Source organism: Balaenoptera physalus (assembly GCF_965194825.1).
Source record: "Balaenoptera physalus genome assembly, chromosome: 2".
NCBI classification, from domain to species: domain Eukaryota; kingdom Metazoa; phylum Chordata; class Mammalia; order Artiodactyla; family Balaenopteridae; genus Balaenoptera; species Balaenoptera physalus.
In genome coordinates, this window is record NC_138883.1 from 82,489,735 (window position 1) to 82,506,269 (window position 16,535).

Sequence of the window (16,535 nt, forward strand, 5' to 3'; positions counted from 1 at the left end):
AAGCTACCTTTGCTCCCCTACCCCAGAAACTCCCAAGTGACTTCATCCTTGACTGCCTTACTACTCTGGTTATTCCGCTCTCTCCTTCACTATAAAACTGCCAATCTCTGCTTCCCCTTCCCCCTCGAGAACAGTACCTCTGGTCCCTACTCCCTTTGTTCATTTCAATTAATTGCTGGTGTCCCTCTAATCCAACCTCCATCCTGGCAGCATCTTCTGCCTGAAGATTTTGGTAAGAACCTCAGCAGTCGCCCCAGGGCCCTTGAACACTCTTTGGAGAAAACCAAAGCAAACAACATGTCCTCCCTCACACCACTGCCCACCATCTCCGCAGAAGAATCACAAATGTACCAAATTGTAGCATCTTTGTGCTTCTACTATGTATCTTTCCCAGTTGCTACTTCTTAAGATTCTCTTAGAAAGTTAACAAAGACACAAGATGTTTCCACTGTTTCTGTTTCCCTCCAGCAAAACCCTGCTGACTTTCCCTATACATAAAAGAAAAAAAAAAAAAAAAAAGCTCACCTCTAGACTTTTAAGTTAATGGGAGCATTTTTTGTTTCCTTCATTTATTACAACTATAATCGGTCATGGTTATCATAATTAGCATTTAGCATTGGAAAGAAATGAGTAACTACTTTTCTTTCCTTGTAATGTCTTTAAGTCCTCATTAGAATCATTTTAGTTGCCAAGCAACCTTCACTTTTATGCCTCACATGTGAAGAGATTATGCCAGAATTATTTTTTAAAATCAATTTTAGGATGGAATAGCAACTTTGTGTGCTAGCACACCTCTTTATAAATACTAATACTGATTTTAAGATCATAATTGTTTAAAATGTGAATTATGAAAAGCAAAGAGGTAATTGTAGTCAATCTACCATAAAATAGTTAATAGGATTGCAGTACATAAACATGCATAGAAGAGAATCTAGAAGATATACCCAACTGTGTCGATAGTGCTTATCTTGCTTTTGGTGGTAGAATGGATGAATGCAATTTTCTTCTTTTTGCTAGTCTGTATTTTCTAAGCTTTCTATAGTGAACATAAATAATTTTAAAAGTTATTAAAATGTTAGCAATTATACTCCAATAAAGATGTTTAAAAAAAAGTTATTAAAATTTTAAAAGTAAGACAGGAGAGCTGAGTTACAATTAGATCTTTGTAAATACAAATATGAGAAGATGGATGTTAGCTGAACTTATTGTGGTAATCATTTCACAATATATGTCAATCAAACCATTATGCTGTACACCTTAAACTTATACAGTGATGTATGTCAATTATGTCTCAAAAAAACAAACTGGAAAAAAAGTAAGTATGTGAGCTGAGTTATAGTCAGATCTTTGTAAATACAAGAACTTATAAAGTAGTGGGAATTAAATGAGAATATGTATATAAAAATATTACTATAAACACTGTGTTGTTCATAGTAAATACTCAAAAGGTAACTATTACTAGAAAAAATTTTAAAGTCTATGTACGTGGTAAATTTTATGTTATGTACATTTTACCACAATAAAAAAGTCTATGTAAGTACAACATAGATTCAGTCTATATTAATAATTTAGGGAAAAAATAGATTTAAATTTGGTTGGTCTTTTAAGTCTTCACCCTAAGGATACTGGCTCTTCTAATAATCAAAAGTACTTTCTTTAAAAACAGACAAATTCCCAAAGGACTTAAAAGTTCACAGTCAACATCATGATTGAGACCCCATTACGCCTTCTCCCAGACATTTTCAGTCTCAGAAATCATTTCAGGAGTATGACGGTGAGGGGAAATTGAGACTCTGAGTTACAAAGTGACAGTCCAGGTGCCCTGGGTTTAAGCCAATGACAACCTCAAAAACAAGACTGAAGGCTTCTTTTTTTTTCAGCAAAAACTATTGACAAAGTTTTACTGATCATCCACAATAGTGGAATATGGAATTATATCATACAATGGATTTAATAAAACTTTTATTAAAATGACAATGGAATAGTCACCAAATCTTTGGAATAGGGATTTTTTTCTTCAAGTTTAGAGTTAATAAAGGAAAAGACAAAGAAAACATGAAAAATTTAACGACATAAAAATGTAATATTTCATTAATGTCCCAAAAACAACATAAAAACTGAAATGAGAGTGAGGAAAAAAATGCCTGTAGCAAATGCCAATCAAAGAGTTAACAGGGCTTCCCTGGTGGCGCAGTGGTTGAGAATCTGCCTGCCAATGCAGGGGACACGGGTTCGAGCCCTGGTCTGGGAAGATCCCACGTGCCGCGGAGCAACTGGGCCCGTGAGCCACAACTACTGAGCCTGCGCGTCTGGAGACTGTGCTCCGCAACAAGAGAGGCCGCGATAGTGAGAGGCCCGCGCACCGCAATGAAGAGCGGCCCCCGCTCGTCGCAACTAGAGAAAGCCCTCGCACAGAATCGAAGACCCAACACAGCCATAAATAAATAAATAAATTAATTAAAAAGCAAGTTTAAAAAAAGAAAGTTAACAGGCTTTTTTTTTTAAAACCATAATAAGCTTTCATAACCTCTAATAATAAAAACATTAAACAAGTGATAAATAGGCAAAGACATGGACAGCTCACAAAATTAGAAATATAGTTAGCAAACAAACTTATGAAAACACACTCAACAAAAGCCTGGTGTTATGTATCGATAGTGCCTGTTACCACATAGAGAGAAATGAAGGCAAACGATTAAACAGATGGAATCAGAAACGAAGAGAGACAGCATATAATGCTAGCATTAATGCGTTAATGAAGAACAGAAGTCACAAAATTGAGGTTTAGTTGATCAGAAATAAGGGAAAGTTTAATCACGGAGAATTTTTAGAGGAGGTAAATTAAAAAAAACAGAAACACAGAATAACTTCGACTCTAAAATGAGAATCTCTCAGTCTTAAATTTCCACTGTGACATTTTTTTTTTTACTGTTACATAAGTTTCAGGTGTACAACACTATAATTCAATATTTGTATATACACTACACAGTGATCACCCCCAAAAGCCTACTTACCATCTGTCACCATACAACTGACCCCCTTCACCCCCTTCACCCACTCCCCCAGCCCCCTTCCCCTCTTGTGACCACAGATCTGTCACTTCAAAAAAATTTCTCAACTTCACTGATATGTGACTCTTTATCTCTAAGATATATGGTTCCTTTTCTTTGAAGAACACATGGAGAGTTGTTTTATAAGATACTTAGATGAAAGAAGCAAAACAACGGCAAATAATACTTTCTCCTAAACAGGTAACACAAAGTAAAATTTCCAGTTTTCAGCTTGCCGCCTTTTCCCTTTGCCGTGTAAGCATCCTCTGTAGCTGGGGGAAGGTGATGGTAAATGCTTAACGATGGCCTCTCCAGGGGTGGGGTCGAGACGAACCGATTGGTAGTGTCTGCCCATTTCCCTGGAATAGATACTCCCAACACAGGGAACGTCAAGCTCCTGGCGTGACTTCACGGACCACGGAGCTGGGAAGAGACGCAGCTATCTCCACACCACTATATGTGTATGTATGATACGTATGTGCTATACATGTATAGCATATCACTATATAGCATTTGTACCATACAGACACAATGGCCATCTCAAGAAGATGGATGACAGTAAAATGTGGTAATATACTAGGAAATGATGAGTTTTGAGGGTTTATTTTTATTTTTAATATAACTGTAAGTTTATATAATTTAATTTTTATTGATGCCTGTATTTAGCAATTGGCCTGCTAAACTCCTGATGATGTAACAACCTGCTCTCACAGAGTAAGACTTTCAAGACTGTGACAGCATCCAGTCAAGTGTGGTGCCCTGTGCATCTGCGTGGGACGTGCGTAGCTGACCCTGCTTCTTCTCTCGCTCTTTCCCTGCTGTCTTCCTCATAACCACTCTAGGACAACCCCAACTAGCTGGTAGCCCAAACTACCTGCAGACCAAGGCAACGAGTCCAGCAGCTGTAACAGCTCCAGGCAGAAGCAGGCAGGTCCTACCAACAGGAGGTGGGCCAGGCGTGGGTCTGCACTTCAGATAACCTTCCCCGGTGGTCTCACTGCCAACCACAGCCAACAACTGAACACACCGTTTTTGCTTTCATGTTATTTCCTAATGTGTTTCCATCATGGACTTAACAACCTTCATGTCAATATAGGGCCTTAAAAAGTCTGCTGCAAAAGCAGCACTTTTGAAGAAGTACTCAGAGGAGCACCTCTCCAGTCCCCTCAGCTAAGCCACTACTTCTGGGTCTCTGACCCACGGGGAACTGGCATACACTAGGGAGCCAGGCCCCCAGCACCACAGTAAACTGGTCCGAGTGTGGCTTAAAGGTGGAAATGCACGCTGGGAATGCTGCCTTTGAGTGCAAGGAAGCAAATCATAGTAATAATAGACCACCACTTTCCGTTTATTTCCACGGCCAAAAGACTGACAGGCGGGAAGTTTTCAAGAGTTTCTGCATTTGAAAAGGGATAGAAGTGCAGGAAAATCTGACAGAAGTGGGCCCAGAGTTGCAAACCTGCTCAAAGGCAGGCCTCTCTCTAGTTAGATCTGGACTGATTGCTTTAGAGATGGCCAGGACACTGGTTTCGCCTCGTGATTGTCTAGTTCATATAGTTGAAAACCTATTTGCTCTAACGTTTTTCAGAGGATTTGTATTCTTCAAGTTTTCCGTGTTTCCCTAGAAAGCCTGAGAAAATGCTCTGGGATGTCCAAGAAGCAAGTGTGCTGTAGGATGGTGTTTCTCAAAATCAGTTTGTGGGGTCACCTCCTTCAAAACCACGACTGAATGAAAAGCTCTGGAGTTGACCCTCAGGAACCTGAATGTTGAACACACCCCACAATGATGACTGTTCATGCTGAAGCTGGAGAACCTCTGGTAGAGTGGAGAGAACAGGAGTGCCAGAGTTCAGGTCTCAGCGGCTCTCCCACTAATGAGTTTGGCCACTTTCCACGGGTTACTAACATTCCTGAGCTTCAATTACCTGTTAATTAAAAGAGCAAAATAATATCCACCTCACAGAGCTGTTGTGAAGATGAATGGGGCCAATTCAGGTCAAGGCCCAGCCCGCCAGGCCTAAGAAAGGAGGAGATGGGAAATTCCTTCTAGTCACCATGCCTCACACCTGGAGAGGGCAGACCTGCCAGCCTATCAAAGATGCAGCAAGGAGGCTCCTTGCAATATTCAGCATCCCAATCATAGAATACGAATTCACTCCAGAGGGCTAAGAACAGTCATGCCCGGGAGCTGCTCTGATGTCCCGGAGCCTCAGGACGTGGGTGCCCCAAGGACCATCCTATACATACGAAATCTTGCAACCATGACTCCCAGAGATGGGAGATTCCACTGAGGAGGCTACTGGGACAGCTGTGGTCTTCTTCACAAAGGGCCTGTCCTCACAGTGGCCAGCCTTCCTGACCCTACACTTGGCTTTGTTCCTTAGAGTTGCTGGTTCCTGGGTCTGACTGCCCTTCAACATCACGACCCTTGGCATCTGGTCTTGTGCTTTTGTTGCCTCTGGGCACTTGGCTTTGGTGCACAGACTAAGTTGCAGAGTGGTGAGGAACACTGAATCTTCCCTCTGCCATGGAGGGAACAACAGTCCCAACAAGTTATGTGTTTGCCTTTTTTGGATCTAACTTAAAAAATAGATGTAGTGTTTTACCCTTAATAAGCTGAGGTCTATACAATGCTTTTAACATCCAACTGCAGGAAATACATCTGTTAGTGGTACGGGAAACATACCTATTAGTCTGGAGGTTTTTCTCGTTTGGGAGATACAATGCACACACTAATTTTAATTAATTCAGAATTTGTTTGAGAGAATTTCAAGCAGATATCTGGTATATAGATGGGGTCCAATAAATGTTTCCTACATTGAATGTTGTTTAATTTCTAATCTGGGAGACACCAGGCTTGCAGACTGCGGGCACAGAGTGCAGACTTGTCCTGTGGGGCATGCAGGTCTCCCCCGAGTGGAGGGAGCTTGCCCTAGGAGAAGGACCTAAGCATGGCCCAGCTCAGCTTTCAAGAGGCTTCTGGGAGCGTGTTTTCTCTTTAGACTGGGCTGGGGGGCTGGGGGCACGAGGCAAGTTGTTTTAGTTCTCACAGGCTCCACTTATTGTCTCCTCTGTCCATAGAGACACTAATACCTGACCTATTTCAGAGTTGTTTTGAGTTTAAAAGAAAATCAATACATATAGCCCTACAAGAAAGAAAGAAACAACACACCATAAATAAGATACTAGCTAAGCTGTGTTTCCTTTCTCGCTGTCAGGTAAGACAAAGATGTTGAGTTTCTTCCCACACTCGACCTGGGAGCAGGAGGGCTGCTTGCTGAGGGTCCCTTGCTGGGACATGTTTGCAGTTTTCTTTCTGAGGCTGTCAGAAGTTGTCTTGCATTCAGAGGGGGGCAGAACTGGGACATCTGAAGCCTTCCATTCGGCCCTCAAAGCTGGCAGCCCTCTTACAAAGTGAAAACATTATAAAAAGCCCAGATGATCTCATAGGTCTTTCCTACCTCTGAAACAGATGGTGTGATTCACATACATTTGACATAAACGTACCAGGGTTGTGATGATTTGCCTCATTATGTTCAGTGGAAGAGTGGATTAATAAGCAATAATATGGTGACAATGTAAAGCATGACCTCTGATTAAAACAGAAGGTGGGAGTGGGTTGTTTCATGGTGAAAGCAACGCACTATGACTCAAGGCTCTGAATTTCTAATCACAGATCTGTAACCTTGTATGTGGCATTGGGACGCTTGCTAGAGGCTTGCTAGAGGCCTTAATTTGTACGTGCAGGCCACCCATCCCTAACAGCCTTGTAATAAGTCCTTCCTCTGAGGACAGTGTGGGTGGTAATTAATGGTTAATAATACTAAAGAGATAGCCATCAGTAAAGACTGCCAAATGCCCAGGATGCCTTAGACAGTATTCAGACTATTAGCTGGAGCTGCTAGAAAAATGCAAATCCCACACTGCTTTTCCCCTTCCGCTCAACCATCTACCCAGGCCAGTGCTATCCGATGGACTTTCTGCAAAGAAGGGAATATTTTCTATTTACTCTGTCCAGCAGCAGGTACCACTTGTGGCTATTGAGCACTTGAACTATGGCTGGTGAAGCTTAGGAACTAAATTTTACATTTGATTTAATTGTAATTAATTAAAATGTCTACATAAATAGCCACAGGTGGGTAGTGGCTGCCATACTGGACAGCACAGCTGTAGTCAGTTCAAACCTCTTCAAAGCATCTGCACCAAGGTGAGGTTGAGACAGTAGTAAAAAGTAAATGGACTAATTAGTCAGTCTTTGTGTTCAAAAGAGGTTTTATTTCCTCCCTTTTTTTTTTTTTTTCTTTCAAGTTGTCGGGAGGAGTGGCTGAAACCTGAGTCTGAAGGGAGAGATGACCCCCGCCCCACTCCCCCTGATACAAAAACTTTCCCCATACTTTGGTGGTGTTATTTCCCTCTCTTTCCATGGGTATTCAAATGAGAAGACTTCTAAACTCATGAACAAAAAATTATGCTAGACTGTTTTACTCTAAAGCAAAAACTCTTCTATACTAATCAGAGAAAATAACCAGTAAGGTAAGTTTCAAGATAAACATCAGCTTCGCTCTTTACTATTCTCGGATCACCTCCAAGGAGACCTACAGAAGCACAAGCAATGTCCTACCGTGGATGGCTGCCTGGCACAATCCGGCTTTGGCCTCCCCGGCCCCCAGCTCTAGCTCCACACCCCTGCCCCACTAGACGTCAAGTGATAACCAGAGTGGAATTCACAGACAAAAGTGTCATCTCCCATTCCCTCCAGACATAGGGTGTCTTTTCTTTTTTGCCTCTTTCATGTAAATTCTGTGGCAGGAAACCCTGCAGGACCTCAGGTGCAAAGCCTTGCCTTGTGGTGGCTCCTTGCTGCCCTTCCGGCGGCATTCCCACGCCCTGCACGAGAGGGGTTTGAACAGACCGTGGCTGCTCTCCCTAGTCTATGCCCTCACCCTTGGAGGGAACTCACTCAGAGCCTACGTGGTTCAAAGAATTTATTCTTCCTGCACACCTTACCTTATCATTGCCCTGTCTTTGGTACATTTTTTTCTTTCCCCGAATGGTGCAATCCTCAGGTATTCTAAGCTTGAATAACGGAATAGGGGTTCGGTCACTGTAATTCTCTCATGCAAGGCCCAGCCGAATGTCAGATGCAATTAGGGGCTTAATTAGGGGCTACTGATACTTCACGATAATGGATAAAAGACTATTAGACTCAATGGGGTTTTTTTTTTTTAAATAGCTTTGGGATTTTAAGGTACTATTCAGTTCAACATAATCCAGGAAACAGTATCTTTAGCCCTGCTAGGATCCACTGAGGGGAGTGGGTCAGGCTTGGTTATTTTTTATTTTGCAGGACCTGAGAATCGGTCATGTATTTTTCAGGTTGACGTCATGATGATTTGAAGGTTAGGGCAACAGCCTTGAACTGAGCGGGCAGGGGAGGAAGAAAGATGGCATGATAAAAGATATTGTTGGACCTTGTTTCCTCAACAGTGAAATGGAAAGAGAATAAAAATGCTTATTCATGAAATAGAGTGCCCTGCTAAAGACCAGTAAATAAGACTGTCACGACTGTGTGAGGAACTTTGCAGCTTATCAAGCTGGGAACCAGGTGAAAGTAAAGTGCACGATGAATAATGGCTCATTACAGCCATGCTTCCACCCATCCCCCCCATCTTCTAGCTTCTCTCCCTGGATGGATATTTTCCAAAGAGATTATTTTGAAACAGAAAACCATTCATTCTGCTCCCAAATTCATCCTCAGCTGAAAGACTAAAGTGTAACTAAATAGAAATTTAATTAAAATGTAATGCTAAACTAGTAAAAATACTCCCTCTTTTCCAAGTTAAAAAATCTAAAATAAACAATGAAGCAGTGATTCTCAAAGTGAGGTTCTTGGATCAGCTGCAGCAGCAGCACCTGGGAAGCTGACAGAAATGTAAATTCTTGGGCCCCACCCCAGACCTGCTAGAGCAGCCAGCCTGCGGGTGGGACCCAGCAATCTGTTTTACAAAAAACCTCCATGTGATTTTGCAGGAACATTTGAGAACGGCTGCTCTAAACCAAATGGTGGAATCACCAAAACTATTCTTTTTTTTTTTTTTTTAACATCCTTATTGGAGTATAATTGCTTTACAATGGTGTGTTAATTTCTGCTTTATAACAAAGTGAATCAGCTATACGTAGACATCTGTCCCCCACCAAAACTATTCTTTTCAATGTTTTGCTAAATTGTACTAAATGAGAATCTCCAAAATGTCAATTTTTCTGAATTCTACAAATAAGGTTTGACTGAGCACTAAACAGGTCCAGCCAATGAATAATCCCTAGCTCTGCGTTCTAACAGTCCTGCACGTTGGGCTACCTGGGATCTGATCAAGCCTCCCCTATGCTCCCTGGGAGGCGCCGGGGCAGGGCAGGCGGGCGCTTCTGAGCTGAGACACACATGCTTATCTGCTTCCCGGTGGGAGGTGGAGGGGTTTCTAAAGGGGCAAGGAGGGGGGCCGGTGATATTGAAAACTCTATGAATTTTCCATCATTTCTTTTTTGGAACGGGAACAAACATTTAGTACTTTTCAATCACTACTTCACATATAACAGTCAAAAGAAAGACAGTGCCTACAAATAGGGCATCATGGTCGATAATTGCTTGTCGGCTGCACTAAGTTGCTCGTCCCTCACTGTGAGTACGGCTGATGACAGAGTGCACGCCTAGATAACTCCCCGCCCATGTGTCTGTCTGCTCCTTTTATAGATCCTCAATCCTCAATCTCACCGCTCATTTGCCAGAACCTTTCAGGCACAGACATCTGGCTTTGCCTGGTCCTCTCCTATTCCTCCACAACCACCCTCAAGATTGTGAGGGGAATGATTAAGACTTTATTGTCCAAATGATCCAAAGGCTTTCGAATTTCTATTTGATAACAGCGTTTGCTCAGGTGACCTAGTCTTTGTGTGCCCCAAGAACACAAGGACAGAAAAGCACCAGATGTACCACTGCATTTTATCATATTTTTCACCACAAGAAAAACCTCCATCCTGAGAAAATTGGAAATGCAAACTCTCCTCAGTAACTTTTCTTGCTTTAAATCGCACTTCTCATCACGACCTATTACACCCACATAGTCATGTGCCATAGGCACTGCACAGTCTCCAACATTTCAAAGGCTCAAGAGCTATTTTTAAACCCCAAATGCAATCTAGGTTGCTATTCTATAACGCACTTTTTAAGGAAGAACAAAGTAAGAGAGCGATTTTTATGCATGTGGGCAGTTCGCCAACTCACCGAAAGATTGAACACAGCTGTCGATGAGATCGTCCAGGCTGGCTCCTTTGGCTAAATGTCCCAGAGACACCATCATTCGGAACTGGGTGATCTGGGCCAGGCTGGGATGGGAGGGGAGGGGGCTGCTGGAGGGCTTCCCCTCTAGTCTTGCTTTAGGGGCTGCTCTGCAGCCATGAGGTTTCCTGGGGAAAGAGAAAAGGCGGGGAGAGTAGAGCGGCCAGGGGCTGACCACACTGCTCTGCAGGCAGACTGAAGAGGAAAGGAGTAGAGATAAGACAATTAATCCCAGGAGTTGGGCTGATAAGACATACCCCTCCCACTTGGTAAAGGCACCACACGGACTGGTTAGCTGTTAAAGAGACATCTCTCACACTAATAGCAAGGTGAGACTTCAGGGTTGCAACAAACAGGGCTCCTCAGCCTGGGGTTAGGATTGCTTTGGCCTGCTTTCTCCAGTTCCCGAAAGGAAGAGGCAGACGCAAGACTATTCTTGGCAGTTTTTAGCTCCTAGCAATAAATTTTTATTTTAGCCCTGAGACCACTGACTTGGGTCTTAAGAATTGTTTAAGTTTGGTCTCATCTTCAGCTAAATTCATTCCTCTTGAGCAACACCAGAGTTACTGGAGAAAGTCAGGTGGCCTCAGAAACATCTTTAAGGATTTTGGGGGAGAAGGCAAAGACCGAGGACCCACGTGCAGGGGGTGAGGGTTATGGGGGCAGTGTTTAGATTTTAAGCTAGCCCTGTCTTTTTCACAAATCTTGGTTGGTTCTAAGATTCTGTTTTTCATTACTGATAATCATTCTGAGTCATTTTTATGATTAAACATTATCCTATCAAGTCCTTACTGATTATGAGAGCTTTATTCCAGAAGTGAATACAAAAGGACAAGTCTGAATCTGGAAATGGCTTTACAGCCCAACAGGTCACCTGCCTCCACTTTCACTTAGCTTTACCTTTGGTCATGACCTCATCAGTGTAAGTCAAGTTGTTTGCAAAATGATATCAGTAGGTTAATTTAGCATTTTATTTTTCCTTCCATTAAAAAAATAAACATAACATACAGAGACATATCTATCATCTTTGAAGGTTTACTAGTGATAGGTGTTGTTGCTGATAACTCCTTTGAGTATATTCTCCTCTCCTTACTGTGGCTTTGGCTATTTCGTGTTTATTACCAAAGAGGAGATGAAGAAAAGAAATATACCGGACATCCATAACTTTAACTAACCACTATATATTTGATAAACACATGATGGCATTAATTAATCATAAGTACGTATCCTATGAGCAACACATGCGTGATAGGCCAGAGAGGACCAGTGAGATAGTCTGTGAAGGTACTTTGCAAACTGTAAAACATACTCATTATATGTTCGTTGTTGTAGTATGAAGGTGATCTGGAAGTTCCTTAATACAAAAATCTAGTTGAAGAATCAGAACCAGACCAAGAAAAGATAACTCTATAAATCTTAAATAACTGTCCTGTGAGTGTCAAGGGCAAGACGTGTGATGTTCTCAGAGGAGGGAAAACCAGTTCTAAGTGGAGTGTTGAGGAAAGCTTCTCGACAAGATGTAACCTCACTCAGAAGGAGCTGAAGAAGTACTCAGATCAAAATAAAATGCTAGGGCACACATGGATTTTGGGAAACCACCCTGTTAAAAAGACAGTGGGACCACTTAGTACAAAGCCAGACTAGTGAAGGGAACACCCTGACCTTCGAGTTCCCTTTCAAAGTAGCTCCAGAATGCTGGTCTGGCATTGGCTGCTGCCATCTGTTCCAACCTAGGATGGGCTCAGTGAAATCCAATCAGAAACTGGCTCTTGGGAATCTGCTAAGCCAAGGCAGTGATTTCTGAAAGATCAGCTTGGTGTTACAGGACTTGATCAAGTTTCTGGACATTACTGATTTTTACCCAGGCCCTGTGATAGCCCCAAGATCAGATCAGCATCTGAAAATGAAAGAAAATAATGGCCACCCTGAATTGAGTACCTTTGATATGGCAGGCTCTGGGCTGGGGATTTACATGGTCTTTAAAGCTTACAGCCCAGAGAGATGTTATCTCCATTTCACGATGTTGAAACTGAGTCTAAAAGAGGCTAAAGGACATAGACAAGGTTGTAGAACTCATACGTACTTGATCTGGGATTTGTACTTGGCACCTCTCTGGTTTGGTTTAATAAATATTTACTGTGCCTGGGACTATGCACCTTTCACTACATCAGAATTAGCAAGAGGAGCTGAAAAGGGCAATTCAACTTAAGACAAAAGTAAAATCCTCCAAAAGCATAGCTGATAACATAAAGGCTGAATCTTGGGTCCTACTTCTTTTTCAGGTCCCCAGAAGTCCTCAGACCCCAGAGCTGGATGGCCCCTCCATGGCCATTCTCCAAGCCCTTCCCCCATGCGTGTGGAGGTCTGGGCTGGGAAGGGCAATGCGACTGGGCACCAGTGCAGAGCCAGGTAGAAGCCAAGCCTCCCGTGTCCATGCCATGCTCCCTTCCCTCCGCAGAAGCAGTGAGGGCTCTCTAAACCTGGCACTGGTTGTCCAGTGTTGGGATAAGTCAGCTTTTGGCCTTAGCTGCTGCCTCTTCACCATTAAGACCTCTACCCAAGGCAGACTTGGGAAAGATGAAAACAAAGTCTTTCTTGTCAGAAGCCTCTTTTTCTCTTAGGCCTCCCATATTACTTCCCCTTAGCCCCAAGAGAAGAGGCCACGGCAACTGGAGGCTGTCTCCACACACAGCTCTTCCCGCTGGGGCCGGGATGTCGGTGTCTACCTCTGTCTCTCATCTGGCCAATCCAGGGAAAATTCCATTTTCTCCCTCAGTTGGTAGCATCAACTATTCAGGACTCCAAAAACTGCCCTGGCTCTAAGTCTGGCAATGTTTCCTAGTGTCACCTGTAGGGGAAACCACTTTGGTGCAGGAGGTGATTCTCAGAGGTAGATGCTTTTATCATCAGAACTAGGAGGGACTGGTAAAATACAAGCAGAAAGAATGAACTTGAAGGGAGTATTTAGGCGACGGGGAAGGGAGGGTGAGATGCAGTCGGGGGGAGGCCGCTGAGACTCAGAGGGCTTGGGCAGGAGAAACCAGGGAGAAGAGAAACTGCTAAAACCCAAATGGCATCCTGAGAGGTCAGGAAGATGGGGGTTATGTGCACCATAAACTAGGAAGCTGGGCAATTTTGCTGTGGAGTCTCTTGACTGGCTGCTATGTGACAAACCTTCAAATCGTTCTCTTCTGGTGAAATGGCTGTAGATAAGGATTTATAAAATGCTTTATTTTAGACATAGAATGAATTCACCTCTAAGTCTGCAAAGGCATATGTATTTTTAAAGGAAAGTAGGCAAATGTCTCCTCACCAGCTCCCTCAAGTATTAAAAAAAAAAAAAAAATAGCGCCCTAGAGAAACAACTTGAAAGTGTTTCCTGAGGCTAAAACTTGCTAAGGCCCCATCCAGTTTGCTGAAGGAGACTGTCAAAACTCTGAAGTGGTTCAGGTGCAATCCACTCCAGCCTCAGGTATCTCAGTGGAGGTCACAATTTCGGGTTGAACTTTTCATGAAATTCAGCCCAGAAGAGTAAGGGATGAAATGGACAAGGAGAACGAACGGAAGCTTCCACAACTTTCTTTGCAGTGGAAGATGGCTTTTATTGGTTTCTAGTGAGGATTTCTTCCAGTCCTGTCCTCTCCCCGTTCCCATAATACAGACTCAGTTGAATGTACTGAAGCTCCTCCTCTCAGTCCGGTGCAAGGCAAAGTGCTGGACCTTCACGGTACAGGACGGGGTGGGGGAGGGTATAAAGGACCAAGAACTTTTAGATCCATAAGGTCCAGCAGGGCAACGCTTCCTGCCTCGACTGGGCACGGCCAGGAGCAACAGAGTCTGTGTGGATGGAGGTGGGAAGAGCACAGCTTTCCCGGCCCTATGCTGAGCCCAGGCCGTTGCCAGGCAGTTGTCCAGTTCCGGCCCTTTGGGGGACAAACTCAAAGTTGCCTGGCCCCTCCAGGCCTCCTTCTCCTGCCAATAGCTTTTTCACTCACGGTCACTTTTCCTTCATCTTCTGTCACCCCCAAGACCCTCCTAAAACAAGTCTCTAGGATCACGGTGGGTGAAGGCGAGTGCAGGTTTCCACCCAGGTGGTTATGTGGCTCACTGACCCCTGTGCACTCCCGGCAAAGGCAGCTGGCCTTCTGGGTCCGGCCCGACGTCCGCAGGGCCGGACGGGCCGCCAGGTGGCGCTGCCGGAGATGCGGCAGGTGCAGGGGGCGCGGAAAGTCCGCGAGTGGGAGTTCCAGGGGCCCGGCGCCGGGGGACCAGGTCGCTAAACGCGATTCCGGGGCGCGCCGGGCCAACTCTGGCCGCGCGTCCGCGCAACCCGGCTCCCTCCCCAGTCCGTCGGGCGAGACGCGCAGGGCGCTCCGGGCTCGTCCGTCCCTCGCGCCCGTCTCCCCCGACTTCGGCCGAGACTTCGGCCGAGACCCCGACAGGCCGCCGCTGCCGCCCGCACCCCGGGCCCGCAACTTCCCGGAGGCGGCGGCGCCGTGCCGGCCCCGCCACTTCCCATCCCGGCGAGGTCCTGGGGCCGCGCGCGCTGTGGTCCCCGCCCCAAGAAAGGAAACGGACGCGCCTACTCACCGCGGAGCTTCTCTCGCTTTGCCCAGGGTGCCCATGGCCGCGGCCGCGCTCCAGGAGCCGCCTCACCCAGCGCGGCGGGACGGGCTCGGCGGGGTGCGGCGCATCGCCACCACCGCCTGCCGGGCCCCTCCGCCCCGGCCTCCTCGCCCAGGACGCCCGACCGCGGCGAACCCGCAGGCACAAACTTTGTGTGAGCGCGCCCCCCCGCCCTCCTCCTTGCGCGCGCGCGCACACACGCCCGCTCCAACCACCTGACAAGCGCTGATGTTATCGCCGAGGAAATGTGTGGCGCTGTTCAGTTCTTCCCCGAAACCTGCCCCCATTACTCGGTAGTCCCCGGAGGCCTGCGCCTCCCTCCAACCTCGCCTTTCACCCCTGGCGGCTACTTCTCCCGGCCCGTGGCTGAAGACGGAAGCGGAGCTGGAAGGGCGAGGAGGCTCCAGGTGCCCTGGATATCACCAAACCAGCGCCAGGAGAGGGGTTGGGAGCCGGGGGAAACCGGCTTCACCTGGCGGCTCCCGGGGCAACAGCCGCCCCCCACCCTGCTCCCGCCTTCCCGAATTTCAGTCCAGTCTCCCGAAGACCCCTCGTGCCCTCGCAGGCCTCTCTGGTATATATCAGAGCGCAGAGTCGGGGGTGGGGTAAAGAACGAATACACGGTTGTGCGTCCGCCTTAGCCTGTGCCTTTGGGAGTCTTGTTGGTAGCAATTAACAAGACACCCTGCGGGAGGCAGCGAGTGTGCAGGTGCGCTGCAGGTCAGGCGGGACACAGCTGACTGGCGTCTGTGGATATGGGAGAGAGGGGTCAGGGCTGGGGAGGACTTTCTGACGGCAGATTTGGTCAGAAATGGCTGCCTACCCCTGCTTGCCGAAAAGATAGTGGTAACAGCAGTAACTAATGTTGACTGAGTGCCTTGTGCTAAGTGCTTTGTGTACATTCCTCATGTACGCCGCCTCCCCCAAAAACCAAGAGGTCACTGTTTTAAAGATGAAATAAATGAAGGGTTAGAGAATAATATGCTTCCCATCACACAACTAGTACACAGCAGAGAGAACCACAACCTGGGCTGAGATCTGGCTGACTCCCTGTAATCGCTGTGGGATTGTCCTAATAACATACCCATTATCAGTGTCACATGCTCTAACTCTAGTCATATTAATAAGTCCCGTCCCAGCCATAATGTTCTGGACCTTAAAGCCTCATACGTATATGCCACCTTATCCTAAACACAACAAACAAACAAACAGTCCAAGATAGCTTACAAAGGTGTGTAACTCACAAAAAGAAGTGTATGAAATGAAAAGTGAAAATTAAAGTACATAAAATGGAGCCAGAAATGAATTTTTTTTAATGCATTCCATAGAGTCCAAAACACTTGCTCCAAGTGGGACCGAAGATTTGTCTCCTGGATTTCTAGCAGTCATGTTCAAAAGGGAAGCCTTGTCTAAAATTCAATTTCTGTCACATGCAAGACAAAAAAAAAAAAAAAATTGCTCAAGAGAAGATCAACTCTTTTCATCCTGAGAGCGGTAAGAAATTTCTCCAGAGAATCCTCATGAAC

The 16,535-nt window shown here is 45.3% G+C and overlaps 1 protein-coding gene across 4 annotated transcripts in view; it reads right to left on the reverse strand.

Moving 5' to 3' along the window:
• Positions 1–15,236, reverse strand: part of RASGRP1 (RAS guanyl releasing protein 1) — a 78,707-nt gene extending 63,471 nt beyond the window's left edge. For 3 of the 4 annotated variants that reach the window (XM_082442959.1, XM_082442957.1, XM_082442958.1), the window contains exons 1-2: positions 14,974–15,234; positions 10,330–10,511 (exon numbers count right to left, since the gene is read on the reverse strand). In XM_082442959.1, coding sequence (XP_082299085.1) covers positions 10,330–10,511; positions 14,974–15,008 — 217 coding nt within the window. In that variant the 5' untranslated portion in view covers positions 15,009–15,234. Of the gene's footprint in view, positions 1–10,329; positions 10,512–14,973 lie in introns of all 4 variants that reach the window. The other variant, XM_082442960.1, reaches the window with a different exon arrangement.
• Positions 15,237–16,535: the final 1,299 nt, after the last annotated feature.